Here is a 26,447-nt window from a genome sequence, read left to right on the forward strand (position 1 = left end):
TTATGTATTACAAGTGCTTGTTTGCATGTCTTCTAGCTCCTAGAGTACAAGAATAATGAGTAAATTGAATTGAATGAATAAAATAAGGGTCCTTCTGGATTTATCACTGATTCTGCCTGCTTAGATAACTTACAGTAATACTTTAGTAGTTCTAGGATGGGCATGAAGATGCTATATAAGGTTTGTCAAATAAATAAAACATTTAGGATGTTGGAGCCACCCTAAATCAAGAAAGCTCCATGATCCATAGGTTTGTTGTTGGACCCAGTTGTGATTCCCAGTCAAAGAGGGCCAGTTGAACTAAAGTCACCAATGTTCAATTTCATCTCTTCATTGCTTATTCCAAATTGAGTCTCATCCCCACTCCCATTCAAAGCTTCTTATAACAATAAGGGTGCTTTAGCTCTATAGTACTTTAATGAGACCTATCAGATAGCAATATAATTTTAATCAGGTACTTGGGCTAACGTAAATCTTTAAAAATTATCAGTCTTTTGAGACAATTGAACAGGTTAATTGGAAATTAAAAAACATATGAAAAAAACCTTTTTGAAAATGGAATAAGCAGATTTACCTGGCAGGCATCCACACTTCCCTTCAGGAACCGGGCACACAACATTCCGGGTTTCATTGCACCACCATATACCACTTTACTGTTGCAGGCCTTATTATCTATAATCTTCACTAATCCTTTCTGGAGTATATTAGGATTTGTTCCTAAAGGAAAAAATATATATATAACATTTGCTAAAGTCAATATTAATCTCTCTGGCTAGGTTATTAGTATCTAACACTATGTAAAATTTCCAAATCAATGTAAAACATGTTTTAATTAAACTTGTATTTGTGTGCTTTCTTAATAACAAAGAAGGAATGTTATGAATACACCAAGCTATTGTTAAAAATCATCATATTTAGAAATACTTAGTGTGTCCATCCATGTGTGATGGGATCGTTTTTACTTTTGAATTGTTTTGGAAGTTTATATTTATTACCTGTATGGTTTAGAAAACAAAACAAAAAATTCATATTCCAGAAATATACATTTTATGATCATTTTTAGATTTTCTACTGTTTGTGACTAAATTCTGAGTTTTGGAATTTTGTGGTTTATTTTTTTCTGCTTTCAAATACATTTATGAACACAAACAGCCACTAAATCTTTACATTATTAGGGTCGTGGTTTAAATGGTCTTTGCTCAAGTATTGCTTTGTCACAGAGAGCTACTCATTTTACCCTATCACAAATGTCCAAATCCCCTGTAGTTCTTACTTTTGCTATGGTACTTACCTGCATAAAATATGCTATGTAATCTACTTATTTATTGTATCTCGTGATTATTGTCTGTCTTTCTTTGCTAAGAATGTAAGCTTTGTAAGGGCAGGAATATTTGCCTATTTTATTCATTAATATATCCAAACGACCTAGGACAGTACTTGGAATAAAGGTCGTAATCAAAATAAATGTTTATTGAATGAGTGAATGAATAAATGAAATGGAGGAAAATGAATTACTTATTCAAATAATCATTTCTGTAAAAACTGCCATTCTTAAGGGAAATTAAGGTAAACAGTTCTATGAAATTGTAGTTTCTATATGAATGTTGTTGAGGATGATTTTCAACCCATTGCACATTACCTCCTTTAAAATGACCCAGAGAGAGAGAGTATTTCTCAGGTTTAATTGTAATTCTGAGTATTTTTTTTGACTCCTAAAACTCAAACCATGTAACGATGGAAGGTTAGGAACTCACCATCAGACTTTAATGTTCCCTATCCAGTGACCACCACATCGGAACTGGGTGGGAATGCATAAGAAGCTTCTGGAAGACATGCTCTTCGGATGTTGCTTGTGTATAATACTGGTGAAGACAGATGCACAAGAGCAATGTCATTATCGTGTGCTGCTGGTGTAGTGGTAGTTTTCATGAATTATAATATCCTTGACACTTTGCTGTATTTGTGGATCACTTAAAAGAAGCCTCAAACTAACATTCCATTCTTTGGGATCCCTGGCCCTAAAGAAAATGAATTTATTTATTAAAAGTCCTGTATATTGGAGTTGTAGGAATTAATATCTTATATTTTTTAAAGAACTAGATAAGTTTTGAATTCTCATAGTGCATATAAGCATACAAAAGCAAAGCTATATGTAAGAAAAAAGTTAAAATAATGATAACATGAATAGACTTGGAATAACTCAATAAGCTCTATTTTAAAGGATAATTCATGTAAACTACATTTTATTCTTTTTTGTACAGAAAAGACTCAAGGGGATTTAGAAAGATAAATATAATAACACAAGATAATAAGATTAAATAAAAAGTGGGCAAGAATATGGGACAGAGTGAACTTGTAGAAATTAAGGAAATAGTCTAAATCCTCTTTTTTTAAAATCCTCTTTTATATGCATTAAAAACTATAAATAGAAAATATTTCTGACTTTTACTATTACTTGTTAATCAAGGGTTGTACATTAAGCACTGAAAGTAGTACTGCCGGAACATTTTAAAACTCTCAAGTTTGAGAGGGATTTTTGTTTACATATAAAAACAATAAGTGCTATATAGAACCAACAGAAATTAGTGAAATGAACCATCAAACAAAAGGGTAAAAAACTTTTAGGTATAAAAAAAGTAAACTTTTGGTGTAATAATATATCCTTTAAAGAAATAATCATTTCAAGTAGAGATATAACATATATGGGAGGATGCAGGATGGATTCAAATACTTATGATTAAGTAAATATGACCAAATGTAATAATGATGAGAAAGGAATAGAAGACCCATATTCAATTTGGGATTTATAATTTCCTTATAAAATTGATTAAGTAGATTTAGCTTAGTGATTCTCAACTGAGAGCTATTTTGTCTTCCAAGAGACATTTGCTAATGTCTAGAGACACTTTTGGTTGTCAGTCTTGTCCTCTAGACACTGACATTTGATGTTTAGAGGACAAGGATGCTCCTAAACATGCTGTAATGCACAGGCTAGTCCCCCACCACAAAGAATTATTTGGTCCAAAAAGTAGTGCCACTGTTGACAACCCTGCTTTAGTCTGAATATATATATATATATTTTACTGATAATTCATTGAGTAATTTTGAGCTATACCTCACAATATTGTACAGCTGGAAGCATAGTTGTATGACTATGTTCTTGAAAGATATGTACCAGACTTTTAGGTACTTGAGTGAATTTGAGGCCTTTAAGTGGTCCAGAGCTTACTTTAAGAAACAGTGAGCAGCAGTGACAAGCCAGCTGTTACTAATCAGAGTGGCTCCACATTGGTGGACATTGCTCTGTTGAAGGCTAGCTTGCCAGGGCCATTCCCCTTCGGGAGTTATTGTGTGCTGTCCTCAGCCTTTTCAAAATCGAGTCATTAGCATATAATATTGATACCACTTATGCATGCATTCCCATAGTAAACAACCTTCCTATAATATGGTTCACTGTTAACTTTTAACTGAGAAAAAACACAGTCTTGGAAAAGTCAGGACTAATTTACTAATGACATGAGATTTCCTGAGAATTCATTCAAAATAGATTGACATCTTCCTCCCCCATCCTCATCACTCACATACATCTTTTTGTGCATGGTTCGGCCTTGCTATGACCTGTTGAAAGAGGTAGGTGGAATTAAATGTTTAAATTTGGAAGATAATTGCATAACAAATTACAAAGTTGCATGGGGAAATGTGTGCTTTTTAATTTTGTGAACAGTTGTTTAAAGCAATAATTGCTATTAAACATTCATAAGAAAGTGTGAATGAATGTCAATGTGAATGAGATATTGATGAGAGACAGAGTAGACAGAAATGTATTTGCATTCAAGTTACAACAAACAATACTTGGATAAAAGGAAAAACACATGAAGATAGCCAACACTTTTCCCAAAGTTATATGCTTCTCTGTATCAGGACTGTGCTTTAGTGTCAATTTAGATCCAGAGAAACTGCTAGACTCTTAAGTCTTTAAAGCAAATCTACAGTAATAGTGTAACTTCATTATTATTCTATCCATCTGACCCTCTCTCTGATTCTCGTGACTATCTCGTCTTACTCCAACTAAAGCACTGAGCTTGTCCCTTAACAGTTTATGGTACCTTTTGCTAGAGATCGTCAGCCTCACTAATAAATATTTTTAGAGGGCAAGAATCGTATCTTTAAATAAAAAGGTATCTCCAGAACCTACTGGAGAGAACCCATCACATAAAAGGAGCACAAACAAGTTCTCAAATGCTTGTAGAAATGAAGTCTATATAGTGTAATCCATGAGACATCTTAAAATAAAAATATTTGACTGCAAAACCCTCTTCTGTATTAGGTTTGTTCCTAAGAATTTGGAGAGTGAATAAAATTTGCCAAAATCAATGCAGTGGGCGTAGATTAAGGTAGTGGTCTCAGTCAGTGTCAATTTTGCATACCACCTCCCATCCCCAGGAGTAATTTGGCAATATCTGGAGACATTTTTGGTTGTCATAACTGGGAGGGGGGCAGTATTGGGCTACTGGTATCTAGTGGGTAGAGGCCAGTAATCCTGCTAAAAATCCTATAATGCATGGGACTGTCCCTGAAACAAAGAATTATCTGGCCCAAAGCAGTAGTTAGGGTTGAGAAACTCTGAATTAAAGAAAGATGTTTGTATCAAGAATGAGAATATTTAAATTAATTGGAAAGGTTAGATGGTCAATTGCTTCACAGAGATGTTGTTTGTTATATGTGACAAGATGTATCTTGAGGTATTCTCTCCTGAGGGTGGAAAGGATTAGAAGCACAGGGGAGGGACATGTAGACTTTTAAAAAACCTTCACTAGCCCTTTGAAATCCCTAAGTTTGTATATTGCTTCTGATTCTAGATTGTTCTCTTTGATGAAACCCAAACTTCAGTTGTTAAGGCATCCTCTTGATAAACATCACTGAATTTGAATGAGACAGCGCTCACACTGACTCATTAAGTGTGACTCCCTTTTCTTTCCCTCTTTCTATCCACTCCCTTAACAGGAACGCTACAGAGGATAAAGAAAATAATGCAGAATGTGAAGATATAAGCGTTCCTCCTGATCTTCCTTTCTGTTTGGACAACTCCTAAAGGAAGTTGGCTTTTACTCAACTTCCTTCAGAGGAATGTAAAAACAAAGATGATAATCTGTGGGCTAGGAGAACCTCCCCTGGGTGACTGTACTTCTCTGTTTCTGCTGTTACTCAGAATTTTAATCTAATTTATATCCATGCACCAATCTTTATTCTGAGTTTTTATTTACTCATGATTGTTATGTCTGTTAAGCTTTTAGCCACCACCTCTGCAGTACTACCTTGTTATTACCTCTGCCAAAATCTTACCTGGCACCTTAGAGCTTTTGTTATGTTGAAAGAGGTCATCTGACAAATTTCAAGGATTTAAGGAATAAAATGAAGACTCTCTGGGTGATACTTACCGAAAAATCAGATAATCTACCAAGCTCTTACAGTCTCGCTACATTTCTAACTTCTACTCTATCAGCTATTACTGCATTAAAAAAATTTTTTTATCAAAGTATAGTTGATTTACAATGTTGTGTTAATTTCTGCTGTACAGCAAAGTGACTCAGTTTTATATATATATATATATATATATATATTCTTTTTCATATTCTTTTCCATTATGGTTTATCACATGATATTGAATATAGTTCCTTGTGCTATACAGTAGGACCTTGTTGTTTATCCTATTACTGCACTTTAATATACTTTACGTCACATGCCAAACTCTATTCTCTTCAACCCTGTTCGATTTTTCTTGCCTACCTCTCCCTTCTCCCTTCTTATTTAAATTAAAATCTCAGATAAACCAAGGCAAATTCAGGATACTGGTCTGGATGGTTGTTTAGTGTCCCAGATGGGGGGATGGACAAATTGGCTAATCTCTTTCTTACCACTGCTTTTATTTCTGTGTTGACTACCTCTCTCTACCAACCTGACAAATTCCTAATTGTGGATTTTGATCATATCAGCACTGAACATTTTAACTGGAATAATTGACTTAAAAACGTCTTATCAGTTGCTTCAGCGTTGTTCAGTCAAAATATATCACAGAGAAAAACAATCTAATACAGATTTGTGTTTAAGTTTTGCCCAGGTTGCTCAGAAATAGCCGTGATGTGACTGAGGGATAGCAAGAGCCATTGGGGTCGGTGTCACCTGGCTCTGGAGAGCAATTCCTCTAATCCAGTTGCTCCAATCAACCTCAGATAAGAGGAGTGCTTCTCCTGACAGTGTGCTCCAGGTTCTAGCAACCTTGGGGATCACATTTCCCAAAGCGGCTAGTGGGAGAGTAGAAACAGAATGCCTTGGCCAGCAAGCAGCTGCTTGTATGTAAGGCAGCTGACTTCAACTTGGCTTCTAGGATCAGAATTCCACAGTGAGTTCCTAAGCCTGAAGTTTTCATCAGCAGAGTAGAAAATGCAAAGGGCTGACATCTTTTGAGTGCTTATCATGAGCATATACTCTTTTAAGTACTTTACTTGTACCTTCTTTTATCATCACAATAGCTTGGAACGGAAGGTTTGAGAAGTTAAATAACCTGTGTAAATTCATCCAGTTAGGAAGTGCTAGATCTGGGGCTCAAAACTAATGTGTAGCTAGTTTTAGAGTCTAAGTTCTTAATTATCACTGCAGTCCTTAGATCCCCTCTGCCATCATGGCATGAGATAATGTGTTCCTCATTTTAAATCCATGATATCAGTCAAAGACCATCTACAGTCACCTTCATACGAGTTTCCAGAAGAAAGGTTCCCATTACACCTTTACGGATACCACATTGACTCTCAAGTGGAGGGTTGGTTTTTTTTCTTTCCATCTAAGGAATTTCTTACTAGAAAATAACTCTTTATTAGTGAACTTACATGTATTGAGAGGATTTTCTGCTGTTGGCATTGCAATGTCTAAAAGTTAAGGGGGAAGAAAAGGGAAATAGTTACATTTATGAACACATTTTGTTTTAATATTAATTCATATTAATTATTTGGTTTTGGAGAACACATTGTTCTTTAGGCATAATCATTTTATTCAATCCTGACTATGTAATTTCTATGTTCATAGATTAGCATAGAGAGTAATAAAATCTTAGTATTTATTATTCTGTTTCTAAAAAGACTCTCAAGTTCCCCATCACAAGATATTTGAAAAAGAGGTCTGGGTTCTAGAAAGTACTAAAATATATGAAAAATGGTAATCTTTCACCACATCTTGAATACAAACCACCAGATACTAAATGCATTTGACACTTTTTAATGCCATTTTAAATACTCTTGGCCCATCTTATCCCAGTCACAGTATGGTGACCTAGTCCACACAGATCTGGATCTTCTCTACTCAGGAGTAACAAATGCCCTTCTCAAGTCAGCACCTAGGACTTCTCACTTTCTGCTAGAAGGAACCCACCGGACATTCCAAGATGGACAATAGGAGATGTGGGAGGTAACTGTTGGAGCCAGAATTGGCTGAGAGCTGATGGACAAATGCTTCCCCCTTTAGTCACAGGGGAACACAGTTCTGAAATACAATTAGTAAGGTCCTACCAGATGGAGCTAGAGTTGCCGCTAGTGATGACCAACTTCCTCTCCCCATTTTACTATTTCTGTCCTTTACTCTTTCTCAAATCAACTACTGAATGCAAGTCTCTGTCTCAGGCTCTGCTTTTGAGGAAACAGATTAAGACACTCAAATAACTACATACCAGAACAAATAATGCTTGTAATTAGGAGAGAGTACATAAATTTTATAGTTAGTGCATTTCTCGGTGTTGTGTGCATTTTGCTCATTTAAAAATAAATACATTTTGTGCAGTAAATTTCAATTATTCAGAACATTCAATTAAGCATGCCATTCCATTTCTCATTCATTTTGGATAAAAATATATTTTAAGAAGAGGGTACACTTCAACATTGTCTACTCATTCCTAGACATCTAGGGAATATTATAGAGTGAGATTTACTCCTGATAATTTTGGTATGGGCCCCACATCTATGGAGAATGGCAAACCTGTTTAATTCATGTGCAAAGTGTGTGAGGAGAGGGTAAGTGAATTACAATTATGTCCCAAGTTTCAGATGCAGAGAACTGTAAATCCAGTAGCCATTTCGACTTATGAGTTTCTCTTCAAAAAGAAATCACCAGTTACTCTATAACTTAAATACTGTAAATGTCAAAGTAGGTTCATTTTTATTATGTTCTTGGATTTCTATAAATCCAGGAGGGAGTATCCAGTTATGTATGCCAATTACAATTACACACTCTTGTATTAGGTTGCACAAAAAATCAGAGAGACAAAAGAATCCTTTACCAGAAAGTCAACCTGTCTGAACAAAAAGGCAGGAGCAATTCAGCAGTCAGAAGGACTAGGAGTAAATGTGTGCCACACCTACTTAAACTGATGGCATATTTCTGTCTAATCCTTTATGTCTGCTTTCCAGAGGCTAATTTTTATTCAACATGATATCAGTAGAGTTTGATTTTGAGCTTTGTGTGGTTGGTAAAATGTATCAAACCATATCAAGATTTTGGGAAATAATTAAACTACTATGACTCTACTGGAAAAATGTTAATTCCTATATCTTAAAAACTAATTATTTAGAAACCCTACTTTGTTCACAGACTTTCTTCTTCCTTTGAGGTTTTCTTAACTGACGCATGACTTTTTTTTTTTTAAGGTATGATTAACACTACAAAAGTTACATCTTTATTCTGATATGGCCTCAGTACCTAATTTACTTTTGTATTTTTTAATACATCTTTATTGGAGTATAATTGCTTTACAATGTTGTGTTAGTTTCTGTTGTACAACAAAGTGAATCACCTATATCCCCTTATCCCCTCCCTCTTCAGCCTCCCTCTCACCCTCCCTATCCCATTCCTCTAGGTGGTCACAAAGCACCGAGCTGATCTCCCTGTGCTATGCGGCTGCTTCCCACTAGCTACCTATTTTACATTTGGTAGAGTACATATGTCAATGCTACTCTCTTACTTCGTCCCAGCTTCCCCTTCTCACCCAGTGTCCTCAATTCTGTTCTCTACATCTGCGTCTTTATTCCTGCCCTGCCACTAGGTTCATCAGTACCGTTTTTTAAGATTCAACATATGTGCATTAGCAATGCATGACTTTCTAAAGAGAAGAAATGTTTTTGAGCTAGAACTTACATTTAATAGTTGTATTATTTCAAAGCTTAATACAGTAACTATCACTTGGTTAGGTGGAAGACAGGTACCACGAATGGGGAAATGACTTAAGCTGTCATTGTTTTCGACTGAGTCACTGCTCTGGCAGTTTGTGTGTCCTTCCGTTTATAAATTATTTTTAATTTAACATCTTTATTGGAGTATAATTGCTTTAAAGTGGTGTGTTAGTTTCTGCTGTATAACAAAGTGAATCAGTTATACATATACATATATCCCCATATCTCCTCCCTCTTGTATCTCCCTCCCACCCTCCCTATCCCACCTCTCTAGGTGGTCACAAAGCACCAAGCTGATCACCCTCTGCTGTGCGGCTGCTTCCCACTAGCCATCTATTTTACATTTGGTAGTGTATATATGTCCATGCCACTCTCTCATTTCATCTCATCTTACCCTACCCCGTCCCGTGTTCTCAAGTCCATTCTCTACGTCTATGTCTTTTTAAATTTAATTTTATTATTATTATTATTTTTAACATCTTTATTGGAGTATAATTGCTGTACGATGGTGTGTTAGATTCTGCTTTATAACAAAGTAAATCAGTTATACATATACATATTTTCCCATATCTCTTCTCTCTTGCATTTCCCTCCCTCCCACCCTCCATATCCCACCCCTCTAGGTGGTCACACAACACCGAGCTGATCTCCCTGTGCTATCCGGCTGCTTCCCACTAGCTATCTATTTTACGTTTGGTAGTGTATATATGTCCATACCATTCTCTCACTTTGTCACAGCTTACCCTTCCCCCTCCCCATATCCTCAAGTCCATTCTCTAGTAGGTCTCTGTCTTTATTCTTGTCTTGACCTTTTTTTTTTTCTTAGATTCCATATATATGTGTTAGCATACGGTATTTGTTTTTCTCTTTCTGACTTACTTCACTCTGTATGACAGACTCTAGGTCCATCCACCTCACTACAAATAACTCAATTACGGTTCTTTTTAAGGCTGAGTAATATTCCATTGTATATACGTGCCACATCTTCTTTATCCATTCATCTGTTGATGGACACTTTGGTTGCTTCCATGTCCTGGCTATTGTAAATAGAGCTGCAATGAACCTTTTGGTACATGATCTTTTTGAATTATGGTTTTCTCAGGGTATATGCCCAGTAGTGGGATTCCTGGGTCATATGGCAGTTCTATTTTTGGTTTTTTAAGGAACCTCCATAATGTTCTCCATAGTGGCTGTATCAATTTACATTCCCACCAAAAGTGCAAGAGTGTTCCCTTTTCTCCACACCCTCTCCAGCATTTATTGTTTCTAGATTTTTTTGATGATGGCCATTCTGACTGGTGTGAAATGATATCTCATTGTAGTTTTTAGTTGCATTTCTCTAATGATTAATGATGTTGAGCATTCTTTCATGTGTTTGTTGGCAATCTGTATATCTTCTTTGCAGAAATGTGTATTTAGGTCTTCTGCCCATTATTGGATTGGGTTGTTTGTTTTGTTGAGTTGAGCTGCATGAGCTACTTGTAAATTTTGGTGATTAATCCTTTGTCATTTGCAAATATTTTCTCCCATTCTGAGGGTTGTCTTTTGATCTTGTTTATGGTTTCCTTTGCTGTGCAAAAGCTTTGAAGTTTCATTAGGTCCCATTGTTTATTTTTGTTTTTATTTCCATTTCTCTAGGAGGTGGGTCAAAAAGGATCTTGCTGTGATTTATGTCATAGAGTGTGCTGCCTATGTTTTCCTCTAAGAGTTTCATAGTGTCTGGCCTTACATTTAGGTCTTTAATCCATTTTGAGTTTACATTTGTGTGTGGTGTTAGGGAGTGTTCTAATTTCATACTTTTACATGTAGCTGCCCAGTTTTCCCAGCACCACTTATTGAAGAGTCTGTCTTTTCTTCACTGTATATTCTTGCCTCCTTTATCAAAGATAAGGTGACCATATGCGCATGGGTTTATATCTGGGCTTCCTATCCTGTTCCATTGATCTTTATTTCTGTTTTTGTGCCACTACTATACTCTCTTGATTACTGTAACTTTGTAGTATAGTCTGAAGTCGGGGAGCCTGATTCCTCCAGCTCCATTTTTCGTTCTCCAGATTGCTTTGGCTATTCGGGGTCTTTTGTGTTTCCATACAAATTGTGAAATTTTTTGTTGTAGTTCTGTGAAGAATGCCATTGGTAGTTTGATAGGGATTGCATTAAATCTGTAGATTGCTTTGGGTAGTAGAGTCTTTTTCACAATGTTGATTCTTCCAATCCAAGAACATGGTATACCTCTCCATCTATCTGCATCATCTTTAATTTCTTTCATCAGTGTCTTATAATTTTCTGCATATAGGTCTTTTGTCTCCTTAGGTAGATTTATTCCTAGATATTTTATTCTTTTTGTTGCAATGGTAAATGGGAGTGTTTTCTTGATTTCAGATTTTTCATCATTAGTATATAGGAATGCCAGAGATTTCTGTGCATTAATTTTGTATCCTGCTACTTTACAAATTCATTGATTAGCTCTAGTAGTTTTCTGGTAGCATCTTTAGGATTCTCTATGTATAGTGTCATGTCATCTGCAAACAGTGACAGTTTTACTTCTTTTCCGATTTGGATTCCTTTTATTTCCTTTTCTTCTCTGATTGCTGTGGCTAAGACTTCCAAAACTGTGTTGAATAATAGTGGTGACAGTGGGCAACCTTGTCTTGTTCCTGATCTTATTGGAAATGTTTTCAGTTTTTCACCATTGAGGATGATGTTGGCTGTGGGTTTGTCATATATGGCCTTTATTACGTTGATAAAAGTTCCCTCTACGTCTACTTTCTGCAGGGTTTTTATCATAAATGGGTATTGAATTTTGTTGAAAGCTTTCTCTGCATCAATTGAGATGATCATATGGCTTTTCTCCTTCAATTTGTTAATATTGTGTATCACATTGATTTATTTGTGTATATTGAAGAATCCTTGCATTCCATGAATAAACCCCAGTTGATCATGGTGTCTGATCCTTTTAATGTGCTGTTGGATTCTGTTTGCCAGCATTTTGTTGAGGATTTTTGCATCTATGTTCATCAGTGATATTGGCCTGTAGTTTTCTTTCTTTGTGACATCTTTGTCTGGATTTGGTATCAGCGTGATGGTGGTCTCGTAGAATGAGTTTGGGAGTGTTTCTCCCTCTGCTTTATTTTGGAAGAGTTTGAGAAGGATAGGTGTTATCTCTTCCCTAAATGTTTGATAGTATTCGCCTGTGAAGCCATCTGGTCCTGGGCTTTTGTTTGTTGGAAGATTTTTAATCACAGTTTCAATTTCAGTGCTTGTGATTGGTCTGTTCATATTTTCTATTTCTTCCTGATTCAGTCTTGGCAGGTTGTGCATATCTAAGAATTTGTCCAGTTCTTCCAGGTGGTCCATTTTATTGGCATAGAGTTGCTTGTAGTAATCTCTCATGATCCTTTGTATTTCTGCAGTGTCAGTTGTTACTTCTCCTTTTTCATTTCTAATTCTGTTGATTTGAGTCTTCTCTCTTTTTTTCTTGATGAGTCTGGCTAATGGTTAATCAATTTGGTTTATCTTCTCAAAGAACCAGATTTTAGTTTTATTGATATTTGCTATCATTTCCTTCATTTCTGTTTCATTTATTTCTGATCTGATCTTTATGATTTCTTTCCTTCTGCTAGCTTCTGTTTAACTTTTGTTTTTTTGTTCTTCTTTCTCTAATTGCTTTAGGTGCAGGGTTAGGTTGTTTATTTGAGATGTTTCCTGTTTTTTAAGGTAGGATTGTATTGCTATAAACTTCCCTGTTAGAACTGCTTTTGCTGCATCCCATAGGTTTTGGGTCATCATGTCTCCATTGTCATTTGTTTCTAGGTATTTTTTGACTTCCTCTTTGATTTCTTCAGTGATCACTTGGTTATTAAGTAGTGTATTGTTTAGCCTCCGTGTGTTTGTATTTTTTACAGATCTTTTTCTGTAATTGATATCTAGTCTCATAGCATTTTGGTCGGAAAAGATGCTTGATATGATTTAAGTTTTCATAAATTTACCAAGGCTTTATTTGTGACCCAAGATATGACCTATCCTGGAGAATGTTCCATGAGCACTTGAGAAGAATGTATATTCTGTTTTTTCGGATGGAATGTCCTATAAATATCAGTTAAGTCCATCTTGTTTAATGTATCATTTAAAGCTTGTGTGTCCTTATTTATTTTCATTTTGGATGATCTGTCCATTGGTGAAAGTAGGGTGTTAAATTCCCCTACTGTGATTGTGTTGCTGTTGATTTCCCCTTTTATGGCTGTTAGTATCTGCCTTATGTATTGAGGTGCTCCTATGTTGGGTGCATACATATTTACAATTGTTATACCTTCTTCTTGGATCGATCCCTTGATCATTATGTAGTGTCCTTCTTTGTCTCTTGTAATAGTCTTTGTTTTAAAGTCTATTTTGTCTGATATGAGAATTGCTACTCCAGCTATCTTTTGATTTCCATTTGCATGGAATATCTTTTTCCATCCCCTCACTTTCAGTCTGTATGTGTCCCTAGGTCTGAAGTGGGTCTCTTGTAGACAGCATATATACGGGTCTTATTTTTGTATCCATTCAGCCAGTCTATGTCTTTTGGTGGGAGCATTTAATCCATTTACATTTAAGGTAACTGTTGATATGTATGTTCCTATTCCCATTTTCTTAATTGTTTCGGGTTTATTATAGTAGGTCTTTTCCTTCTCTTGTGTTTCCTTCCTAGAGAAGTTCTTTTAACATTTGTTGTAAAGCTGGTTTGGTGGTGCTGAACTCTCTCAGCCTTTGCTTGCCTGTAAAGGTTTTAATTTCTCCATCAAATCTGAATGAGATCCTTGCTGGGTAGGGTAATCTTGGTTGTAGGTTTTTCTCCTTTATCACTTACCTACGTCCTGCCACTCCCTTCTGGCTTGCAGAGTTTCTGCTGAAAGATCAGCTGTTAATCTTATGGGGATTCCGTTGTGTGTTATTTGTTGTTTTTCCCTTGCTGCTTTTAATATGTTTTCTTTCTGGTTAATTTCTGATAGTTTGATTAATATGTGTCTTGGCGTGTTTCTCCTTGGAATTATCCTGTATGGGACTCTCTGTGGTTCCTGGACTTGATTAACTATTTCCTTTCCCATATTAGAGAAATTTTCAACTATAATCTCTTCAAGTATTTTCTCAGTCCCTTTCTTTTTCTCTTCTTCTGGGACACCTATAATTCGAATGTTGGTGCATTTAATGTTGTCCCAGAGATCTCTGAGACTGTCCTCAGTTCTTTTCATTCTTTTTTCTGTATTCTGCTCTGCAGTAGTTATTTCCACTATTTTATCTTCCAGGTCACTTATCCGTTCTTCTGCCTCCATTATTCTGCTATTGATTCCTTCTAGAGAATTTTAAATTTCATTTATTGTGTTGTTCATCATTGTTTGTTTGCTCTTTAGTTCTTCTAGCTCCTCATTAAACGTTTCTTGTATTTCCTCTATTCTATTTCCAAGATTTGGATCATCTTTACTGTCATTATTCTGAATTCTTTTTCAGGTAGACTGCTTATTTTCTCTTCATTTATTAGGTCTGGTGGTTTTTTACCTTGCTCCTTCATCTGTGGTATGTTTTTCTGTCTTCTCATTTTGCTTAACTTACTGTGTTTGGGGTCTCCTTTTTGCAGGCTGTAGGTTCGTAGTTCCCGTTGTTTTTAGTGTCTTTCCCCAGTGGCTAAGGTTGGTTCAGGGGGTTGTGTAGACTTCTTGGTGGAGCGGACTACTGCCTGTGTTCTGGTGGATGAGGCTGGATCTTGTCTTTCTGGTGGGCAGGTCCACATCTGGTGGTGCGTTTTGGGGTGTCTGTGGCCTTATTATGATTTTAGGCAGCCTCTCTGCTAATGGATGGGGCTGTGTTCTTGTCTTGCTAGTTGTTTGGCATAGGGTGTCCAGCACTGTAGCTTGCTGGTCGTTGAGTGAAGCTGGGTCTTGCCATTGAGATGGAGATCTCTGGGAGATTTTCGCCGTTTGATATTACGTGGAGCTGGGAGGTCTCTTGCGGACCAGTGTCCTGAAGTTGGCTCTCCCACCTCAGAGGCACAGCACTGAATCCTGGCTGGAGCACCAAAAGCCTTTCATCCACACAGCTCAGAATAAAAGGGAGAAAAAATAGAAAGAAAGGGGATAAAATAAAATAAAATAAAGTAAAATAAAATAGTTATTAAATTAAAAAATAATTATTAAGAAAAAAACTTTTAAAAAGTTAAAAAAGAAAGAAAGAAATCAAACAAACAAAAAAAATGGACAGACAGAACCCTAGGACAAATGGTGAAAGGGAAGCTATAGAGACAAAATCACCCACAGAAGTATACACATACACACTCACAAAAAGAGAAAAGGGGGGGAAAGTAATATATCTTTGCTCCCAAAAGTCCACCTCCTCAATTTGGAATGATTCGTTGTCTATTCATATATTCCACAGATGCAGGGTACATCAAGTTGACTGTGGAGCTTTAATCCGCTGCTCCTTCGGCTGCTGGGGAAGATTTCCCTTTCTCTTGTTTGTTCGCACAGCTCCTGGGGCTCAGTTTTGAATTGGGCCCCGCCTCTGCGTGTAGGTCGCCGGAGGGCGTTTGTTCTTCACTCAGACAAGATGGGGTTAAAGGAGCCGCTGATTCGGGGGTTCTGGCTCACTCAGACCAGGGGGAGGCACGGAGTGCAGGGCGAGCCTGCGGCGGCAGAGGCTGGCATGACGTTGCACCAGCCTGAGGCGTGCCGTGCGTTCTCCTGGGGAACTTGCCCCTGGATCACGGGACCCTGGCAGTGGTGGGCTACACGGGCTCCCGGGAGGGGCGGTGTGGATAGTGACCTGTGCTTGCACACAGGCTTCTTGGTGGCTGCAGCACCAGCCTTAGCGTCTCATGCCCGTCTGAGGGTCTGCGCTGATAGCCGCGGCCTGCGCCGGTCTCTGGAGCTCCTTTAAGCAGCGCTCTTAATCCCCTCTCCTCGCGCACCAGGACACAAAGAAGGAAGAAAAAGTCTCTTGCCTCTTGGCAGTTCCAGACTTTTCCCCGACTCCCACCCGGCTAGCCGTGGTGCACTAACCCTCTGCAGGCTGTGTTCCCGCCGCCAGCCCCAGTCCTCTCTCTGGGATCCGACCGAAGCCCAAGCCTCAGTTCCCAGCCCCGCCGGCCCCGGCGGGTGAGCAGACAAGCCTCTCGGGCTGGTAAGTGCCGGTCGGCACCGATCCTCTCCTCTGTGCGGGAATCTCTCCACTTTGCCCTCCGCACCCCTGTTGCTGCACTCTGCTCTGTGGCTCTGAAGCTTCCCCCCTCTGCCACCTGCAGTCTCTGCCCGTGAAGGGGCTTCTAGTGTGTGGAAACCTTTCCTCCTTCACAGCTCCCTCCCACTGGTGCAGGTCCTGTCCCTATTCTTTTGTCTCTGTTTTTTCTTTTGCCCTACCCAGGTACGTGGGGAGTTTCTTGCCTTTTGGGAGGTCTGAGGTCTTCTGGCAGTGTTCAGTAGGTGTTCTATAGGAGCAATTCCAAGTGTAGATGTATTTCTGATGTATCTGTGGGGAGGAAGGTGATCTCCGCGTCTTACTCTTCCACCGTCTTGAAGCTCTGGTAATTCTATTTTTAGTTTTTTAAGGAACCTCCATACTGTGCACCATAGTGGCTGTATCAATTTACATTCCCACCAACAGTGCAAGAGGGTTCCCTTTTCTCCACACCCTCTCCAGCATTTGTTGTTTGTAGATTTTCTGATAATACCCATTCTAACTGGTGTGAGGTGATACCTCATTGTAGTTTTGATTTGCATTTCTCTAATAATTAGTGATGTTGAGCAACTTTTCATGTGCTTCTTGGCCTTGTGTATGTCTACTATGGAGAAATGTCTATTTAGGTCTTCTACCCATTTTTGGATTGGGTTGTTTGTTTTTTTAATATAGAGCTGCATGAGCTGTTTATATATTTTTGAGATTAATCATTTGTCCGTTGATTCGTTTGCAAGAATTTTCTCCCATTCTAAGGGTTGTCTTTTTGTCTTGTTTATGGTTTCCTTTGCTGTGCAAAAGCTTTGAAATTTCATTAGGTCACATTTGTTTATTTTTATTTCCATTACTCTAGGATGTGGATCAAAAAAGATCTTGCTGTGATTTATGACAAAGAGTGTTCTTCCTATGTTTTCCTCTAAGAGTTTTATAGTGTCCGGTCTTAAATTTAGGTCTCTGATCCATTTTGTGTTGATTTTTGTGTATGGTGTTAGGGAGTGTTCTAATTTCAGTCTTTTACATGTAGCTGCCCAGTTTTCTCAGCACCACTTATTGAAGGACTGTCTTTTCTCCATTGTATACTGTTGCCTCCTTTGTCATAGATTAGTTGACCATAGGTGAGTGGGTTTAACTCTGGGCTTTCTATCTTGTTCCATTGATCTATGTTTCTGTTTTTGTGCCAGTACCATATTGTCTTGATTACTGTACCTTTGTAGTATAGTCTGAAGTCAGGGAGCCTGATTCCTCTAGCTCCATTTTTTTCCCTCAAGACTGCTTTGGCTATTCGGGGTCTTTTGTGTCTCCATACAAATTTTAAGATTTTTTGTTCTAGTTCCATAAAAAATGCCATTGGTAATTTGATAGGGATTGCACTGAATCTGTAGATTGCTTTGGGTAGTATAGTCATTTTCACAATATTGATTCTTCCATTCCAAGAACATGGTATATGTCTCCATCTGTTTGTATCATCTTTAATTTCTTTCATCAGTGTCTTAAAATTTTCTGCATATAGGTCTTTTTCCTCCCTAGGTAGGTTTATTCCTAGATATTTTATTCTTTTTGTTGCAGTGGTAAATGGGAGTGTTTTCTTAATTTCACTTTCAGATTTTTCTTCATTAGTGTATACGAATGCAAGAGATTTCTGTGCATTAATTTTGTATCCTGCAACTTTATCAAATTTATTGATTAGCTCTAGTAATTTTCTGGTGGCATCTTTATGATCCTCTATGTATAGTATCATGTCATCTGCAAACAGTGACAGTTTTACTACTTCTTTTCCAGTTTGGATTCCTTTTATTTCTTTTTCTTCTTTGTTTGCTGTGGCTAGGACTTCCAAAACTATGTTGAATAATAGTGCTGAGAGTGGACATCCTTGTCTTGTTCCTGATCTTAGAGGAAATCATAGGCAGAACATTCTATGACATAAATCACAGCAAGATCCTTTTTGACCCACCTCCTAGAGAAATGGAAGGAAAACCAAAAGTAAACAAATGGGACCTAATGAAACTTAAAAGCTTTTGCACAGCAAAAGAAAACATAAACAAGATGAAAAGACAACCCTCAGAATGGGAGAAAATATTTGCAAATGAAGCAACTGACAAAGGATTAATCTCCAAAATTTACAAGCAGCTCATGCAGCTCATTATCAAAAAAACAACCAACTTAATCCAGATAAGGGCAGAAGACCTAAACAGATATTTCTCCAAAGAAGATATACAGATTGCCAACAAACACATGAAAGCATTCTCAACATCATTAATCACTTGAGAAATGCAAATCAAAACTCCAATGAGAGGGCTTCCCTGGTGGCGCAGTGGTTGGGAGTCCGCCTGCCGATGCAGGGGACACGGGCTCGTGCCCCAATCTGGGAGGATTCCATGTGCTGCGGAGCGGCTAGACCCATGAGCCGTGGCCGCTGGGCCTGCGCATCTGGAGCCTGTGCTCCATGACGGGAGAGGCCGGGGCAGTGAGATGCCCGCCTACAGAAAAAACAAACAAACAAACTACAATTAGATATCATCTCACAGTGTTCAGAGCAGCCATCATCAAAAAATCTACAAACAATAAATCCTGGAGAGGGTGTGGAGAAAAGGGAACCCTCTTGCACTGCTGGTGGGAATGTAAATTGATATGGCCACTATGGAGAACAGTATGGCGGTTCCTTAAAAAACTAAAAATAGAACTACCATACGACCCAGCAATCCCACTACTGGGCATATACCCTGAGAAAACCATAATTCAAAAAGAGTCATGGGGCTTCCCTGGTGGCGCAGTGGTTGGGAGTCTGCCTGCTGATGCGGGGAACGCGGGTTCGTGCCCTGGTCCGGGAGGATCCCACATGCCGCGGAGCGGCTGGGCCCGTGGGCCATGGCTGCTGAGCCTGTGCGTCCAGAGCCTGCGCGTCCGGAGCCTGTGCTCCGCAACGGGAGAGGCCGCAGCAGTGGGAGGCCCGCGTACCACAAAAAAAAAAAAAAAAAAAGAGTCATGTACCACAAAGTCCATTGCAGGTCTATTTACAATAGCCAGGACATGGAAGCAACCTAAGTGTCCATCAACAGATGAATGGATAAAGAAGATGTGGCACATATACACAATGGAATATTACTCAGCCATGAAAAGAAACGAAATTGAGTTACTTGTCATGAGGTGGATGGACCTAGAGTCTGTCATACAGAGTGAAGTAAGTCAGAAAGAGAAAAACAAATACTGTATGCTAAAACATACATATGGAATCTAAAAACGCAAAACAAAAGAAAAATTGTCATGAAGAACCTAGGAGCAGGATGGGAATAAAGATGTAGACCTACTAGAGAATGGACTTGAGGACATGGGAAGGGGGATGGTAAGCTGGGATAAAGTGAGAGAGTGTCATGGACATGTATACACTACCAAATGTAAAATAGATAGCTAGTGGGAAGCAGCTGCATAGCCTAGGGAGATCAGCTCAGTGCTTTGTGATCACCTAGAGGGGTGGGATAGGGAGGGTGGGAGGGAGGGAGACGCAAAAGGGAGGAGATATGGAGATATATGTGTATGTATAGCTGATTCACTTTGTTATAACTCAGAAAGTAACACACCATTGTACAGCAATTATACTCCAATAAAGATGTTAAAAAAAATAGTATGGTACTGGCACAAAACTCGAAATATAGATCAATGGAGCAGGATAGAAAGCCCAGAGATAAACCCATGCACATATGGTCACCTTATTTTTGATAAAGGAGGCAAGAATATACAATGGAGAAAAGACATCCTCTTCAATTAGTGGTGCTGGGAAAACTGGACAGCTCCATGTAAAAGAATGAAATTAGAACACTTCCTAACACCATACACAAAAATAAACTCACAATGGATTAAAGACCTAAATGTAAGGCCAGACACTATAAAACTCTAGAGGAAAACATAGGCAGAACACTCTATGACATAAATCACAGCAAGGACATTTTTACCCACATCCTAGAGAAATGGAAATAAACAAATGGGACCTAATGAAACTTCAAAGCTTTTGCACAGCAAAGGAAACCATAAACAAGATGAAAAGACAACCCTCAGAATGGGAGAAAATATTTGCAAGTGAAGCAACTGACAAAGGATTAATCTCCAAAATTTACAAGCAGCACATGGAGCTCAATATCAAAAAAACAAACAACCCAATCCAAAACTGGGCAGAAGACCTAAATACACATTTCTCCAAAGAAGATACACAGGTTGCCAACAAACACATGAAAGGATGCTCAACATCACCAATCATTAGAGAAATGCAAATCAAAACTACAATGAGATATCACCTCACACCGGTCAGAATGGCCATCATCAAAAAATCTACAAACAAATCCTGGAGAGGGTGTGGAGAAAAGAGAACCCTCTTGCACTGTTGGTAGGAATGCAAATTGATACAGCCACTATGGAGAACAGTATGGAGGTTCCTAAAAAACTAAAAATAGAACTACCATGTGACCCAGCAGTCCCACTACTTGGCATATACCCTGAGAAAACCATAATTCAAGAAGAGTCATGTACCACAATGTTCATTGCAGCACTACTTACAATAGCCAGGACATGGAAGCAACCTAAGTGTCCATTAACAGATGAATGGATAAAGAAGATTTGGCACATATATACTATGGAATATTACTCAGCCATAAAAAGAAATGAAATTGAGTTGTTTGTAGTCAGGTGGATGGACCTAGAGTTTGTTATACAGAGTGAAGTAAGTCAGAAAGAGAGAAACAAATACCATATGCTAACACATATATATGGAATCTAAGAAAAAAAAAAAGGTTCTGAAGAACCTAAGGGCAGGACAGGAATAATGATGCAGACATTGAGAATGGACTTCAGGGCATGGGGAGTGGGAAGGGTAAGGTGGGACAAAGTGAGAGTGTGACATGGACATATATACACTACCAAATGTAAAATAAATAGCTAGTGAGAAGAAGCTGCATAACACAGGGATATCAGCTCTGTGCTTTGTGAACACCTAGAGGGGTGGGATAGGGAGGGTGGGAGGGAGACTCAAGAGGGAGGAGATATGGGGATATATGTATATGTATAGCTGATTCACTTTGTTATACAGCAGAAACTAACACACCACTTTAAAGCAATTATACTCCAATAAAGATGTTAAAAAAAAAAAGTTCAGGATTCATTTCAGGTATCCTGGATCTAAATTGGCAAGATGAATCTAGAACTCCACTAAATAAAATCTGTTGGGGTCTGGTCTACTAAGCCTATTTTGATCGAGTCTCAGTCATTCTACATGGATGTAGCAGGTAGTCCAGGCAAGTAACTGAATTGGCCCACTAGATGGAGTGTCTTAGTGTTAAGCATTTAAAATTAGTGCCTGACTATCAAAAATAACCAATATAAATTATAATATTTTTCCTTTTATAGAGATTAGAAAATAAGGATTATTCATTTGGAAGAACATTCTTGTTTTACAGATAATTCTGTGACAGTATGTGTTGTGTGCCCTATTGATAGCAAGTCCTTTAATGCAATGACTATTAATAATTTTTAAATTCTCTTAAAGTATCTGGACTGTGTCTAATAGCTGTATCATTCAATAATATATATATTTCAAGCTTGCATTTGAAAAATACTTAAAGAAAGAGAACATGTCTCTGGGAAACAGTATACTTTAACAAAATGTCCTCTAGAAGTTATCAAAGAATGATTGGTTAAAGTTGGTTAAAACATGGTACAAATGAAGCCATGCAGTGTCTCAGGATCAAGCCACATGAAAAAGCTGTGTTCTACTAGCATCATTTATATCTCAGTGTTGCCCAGCGACACACAAATGAGTGCTAGGCCAGAGCTTCATTCCTTTTCTTGTAAAACCCTTAACGGTGGGTCAGGACCGTCATCCTTGTGTATGAATTTCTATTACTGTCACATAATTTGAGTTTTTACTTTAACCAGTTATGATTTAGCATAAGTATTTAAACTATTTTTCATGCTTAATCAGTAAATGATTAAGTGTAGCAGCAGGTACAAGCATTTTTCTGTAGGAAATAATAAATATTTTTTAAAACAAGGTACAGTCATATCCTTAAGTATGCCCATTAAAGTTATGAGCATTCAACTTTATAAGGCATTTCATTAAAACCCTCACTTCAGCTTATGAGGCATTTCTTTGTTTTTACAAAGAATGACTTAGATTTTTCCTTCCAAAGCTTCCAGGAGAGAAACACCATGTGGTCATCCTTGCAGTTGTGTAGTTGGTAGATCTAGTCTAGCATTACATTTTCTTCTTAGCTGCTGGCTTGATAGTTTACGGCAGTGACAGTCAAGTGCATCATGCTGTGAGGTCAACTTGTTTGGTGGGATATCACTTGCATTGCTTTACTTGTTCTTTTCTTTCTTTTTTTGCATTAAAGTTTGCACAACATTAAGTATCACATGTATGTTCTGGGTTTTTTTGCATTAAAGTTTGCATAAACATTAAGTATCACATGTATGTTCTGCCTGTTAAGCTATAAAATAACAAGATCATGTAAGCATGATCTTATAATTTATAAAGGAAATAATTTATAAAGTATTGATTGTGTTAACTAATCTTAACTATTGAGGTTATCATCTCTATTTTTAAAATAATGTGATATTGTTTAAGGATAAAGTATAAGTGAATATAAATTCAGGGGTTTGGGAATGCATAAAAACTTTCACCACTGAACTCAATGGTATTAGGTTAAGAAATTTGCCATTTGAGAGATTTTTCTGGAAAATATTCTATTATGGGCAGGGGAAAACTATTCCATCAATGTTTTTTCTAGGCTTTATGCCTGGTAGTCAATTTGAAAATTCTCTGATCTAGTAAGTTTAGAATTGATGGAGAAAATACTTATCTCTCACTGAAGAATACACTGTAAATACTGATTTCTAGTACCTAGGAAGATAGTAGCAGTGTCATTTCCCTGGAATTCAAGAGTGAGTGGAAAATTAAATTGCATATTATGTTCACAGGTCTTAATAATTGAAGCACTCTTTGCATCTTAAATCTGGGGATAGCAGTGCCTACTAGCAGCGTACATGTGCCAAACTTGCCATCGGCCTTCCTCAGTTGGGGTTCTGTAAGGGAATTAAGCTCTAAAGTCCTAGGTGGCTTTTGTTCTAATGAAACTTCTCTTCTATGCATCCGGAACATCTCTATTATGCACCGATGATACACAGTTTATGCATATCATTATTCTATATGCCCTCTTTCTAGGCATAATCATATGGGAACACTGGTATTGTATTCAGGCATTCATTGTAACTAATAGCACTGGCCAGTGATGTCTTTTTCCTCTATGTTAGCAGCTTGTATGAAAATGAAATCCACAACCTTGACATACTTAGGAGCAGCCGCTAAGCAACCAAACTAACCAGGCAGCATAAGAAGGTCAGGCTATTCAATAAGATGCTGTGACAGCAACCTTGGCTACCTAAATAAGCTTTCATAAATCCCTAAGCCAGAGACCCATTTATGTGTTGACTAACGAAGGTTCATAATCTCTATAAGAGCTGTCTTAAATGTGAACTTTGTGTTAACTCACTTCATTGTGGTTTTGGAGGCCTGGCCCGCTCAGCTTCTGAGTTTGATCTTGCACCTGTGAATGCCCAGTCAGTTTCATGAGACGTCTAGCTTCTGATGAGAAGTGAAGGAGGAGAGATAGGGAGTTTCTAGGGAACAGGTAGAGGCTAAGACATTACCAAAGCACTGCATGTACTTAAGAGTATTACACTTATCAGTCACTGCTCTCCATAAACTTGTTGGATGGCATTATAATAAATAAAACTACTGAGGAAAACCATAAACCTAGGAAATACCTCCCAGAAAGTCTGTTTTCCTGGGATCCTACATAATGTTCTTAAAGTTTGGAGGAATACCAGGAATATAATGCTGTTTCTTTACTATGTGAGTTCATGGTTTTAGCAGATGAGTTTCCAAAAATATATCTTTGGTGGTTGATTCTCTGTAAATCAGAGAACTGCATTATTTCTCCGTGTTTTTTTAAGGTAATCACACGTAGCTGTGTGAGAAGGAAGGTTCTAAGACAAAGCGTCTAATATAACCCGAGGAGAGTCACATTTCAACAACATGATGGATTTTTATCCAGGAGAAGCATGTTCAGGTTTTGCTTTTTGATCCTTTTGATGTTCCAGACAAATGAACACTTGGACTCGATTTTTTTTTTCATAAACCTTTAGTCCTTTAGTCCTTCCTGTAGGGATAGGATACTTTTCTGCCCTTGATCAAATTTGTTGTAGCAGAGAACTGATAGCCTAGCTTAGATGTGCCAGGCATTGGCTATACATTTATCAAGATCAGGGAGACACTGATTATCCTGGGAATGGAGGACATGTGTCACTATCTTTTAGAAGCCATCTTTCACAATATTGTTATGTGACCAAGAATAAGAATTAGATTGGATATAAGAGAGAGATGAAATCCATTAAAGGCCTATCAAGAAATAAGTTTGATGTTAAAGATATTCAAACTCAGTTCTTGAATTTGGGAGTCTAGATTCTTAAGACATCCAAAAGAACTGAGAGAGAAATCATGACCCACAGAACAAACCATAAGTGTTCGAGCTTAAGGCTGCCTTGTTTTGCAAAGAAATGTTATTTGGGACCATGATTGCTTTTTTTGAAAAAAATCTATCAGTAAATAAAGTTTAATTTCAAGAATACAAGGATGATTCTATATCAAAAAATTGATTAACAGAGACCTTGATTACTTTAACAGTGGTTAAAAATAATTACCATTATCTATGAAATGATATTTAAAGAGAGAAGTATTGTTTTCATTTGTACAGCAAAACACCATATTCAAATTAAAAGATGAAAATCATTCTGTACCATACATAAAAAGCTTACCTGAAAATCTAAATGAAGAAGAATCTATACATAAAGACCCAGTTTTGCCCTTTAGCTTCTGATGTAAAATGGTTTCGATCCTATCCCAAAATTTTGCTTCATTATTCATATAACAGGATTTAAACTTAAGCACAGCATGTGTTATCACTTTTCCTTTGGCTCGGCTGCAGAACAGAAACAGACAAAGAAATTATGCTTTTATTACTAAGCCTCTATCATTCTTAGTGGAGTCATTCTATCCTTTGTTAAGCAGAGCTCCTGGCAGTTTTCTAGTTCCTCCGAAGGGAGTGGAAACGGCACTTTATTGACATGGTGAACAGCAAAGAGAGTGTGATTTAGATTCACAGGAACTGAGTTTGTACTCTAGATTCACCATTTCACATTCATATTCAACCATCTACCCTGTTGCAAAAGCCTTGAACAATATCTTCCTTGTCTGTTCAATTTTGTATGGTGCAATTTGTGCTTCGACAGCCCAGTGGTGGGAACAATTTTATCATGTTTATTGGGGGAATAATAGCAATCTGTATGGATATAAGTGTTGAATGAGGATGAGGGTATGAGATGAGGTCAGAGAGAAGCAGGGCCATTCCAGGTAAGGTTATGTGCACTACGTAAGAAGTGTGGAATTTGTGGGAAACTGCCAGAGGATATTAAGGAAGGGGATGATGGCCTCTTCTAATTCATTTTGATTGCTGCATGCAGTTTGTATAATAGTGGAGCAAGAGTGAAAGCTGAAGATTAGACAAGTTGTTGCAATAATCTAGATATGATTGCTTGGGTTCAGACTACAGTTTTTTTTTTTTTTTTTTTTTTTTTTTGTGGTACGCGGGCCTCTCACTGTTGTGGCCTCTCCCGTTGCGGAGCACAGGCTCCAGACGCGCAGGCTCAGTGGCCATGGGTCATGGGCCCAGCCGCTCCGCGGCATGTGGGATCTTCCTGGACTGCGGCACGAACCCATGTCCCCTGCATCGGAAGGCAGACTCTCAACCACTGTGCCACCAGGGAAGCCCAGACCACAGTTTTTTACTTATTAAATATGTGACCTTGGCAAGTCACTTAACCTAACTTTGCTTCAATCTCCTCTGCAAAATGAGAAACTAATATGTATATACCATACAGGGTTGCTATCAGGTTAAATGAGTTAATATAAGTTCTCTGGGGGTTCTGGTT

At 37.9% G+C, this 26,447-nt stretch overlaps 1 protein-coding gene across 1 annotated transcript in view; it reads right to left on the reverse strand.

Moving 5' to 3' along the window:
• LOC309960728 (transmembrane protease serine 11C-like) overlaps positions 1-26,447 on the reverse strand; it is a gene marked incomplete at both ends in the record, with an annotated part of 47,304 nt that continues 20,857 nt past the window's right edge. Inside the window, 7 exon segments of the mRNA XM_082837668.1 lie at positions 1-39; positions 575-717; positions 1,755-1,773; positions 1,777-1,911; positions 1,913-2,018; positions 3,230-3,335; positions 25,275-25,438. Of these exon segments, the coding sequence (XP_082693794.1) occupies positions 1-39; positions 575-717; positions 1,755-1,773; positions 1,777-1,911; positions 1,913-2,018; positions 3,230-3,335; positions 25,275-25,438 (712 nt within the window).

Source organism: Leucopleurus acutus (genome assembly GCF_964270905.1).
Source record: "Leucopleurus acutus genome assembly, chromosome: 4".
NCBI classification, from domain to species: Eukaryota; Metazoa; Chordata; class Mammalia; order Artiodactyla; family Delphinidae; genus Leucopleurus; species Leucopleurus acutus.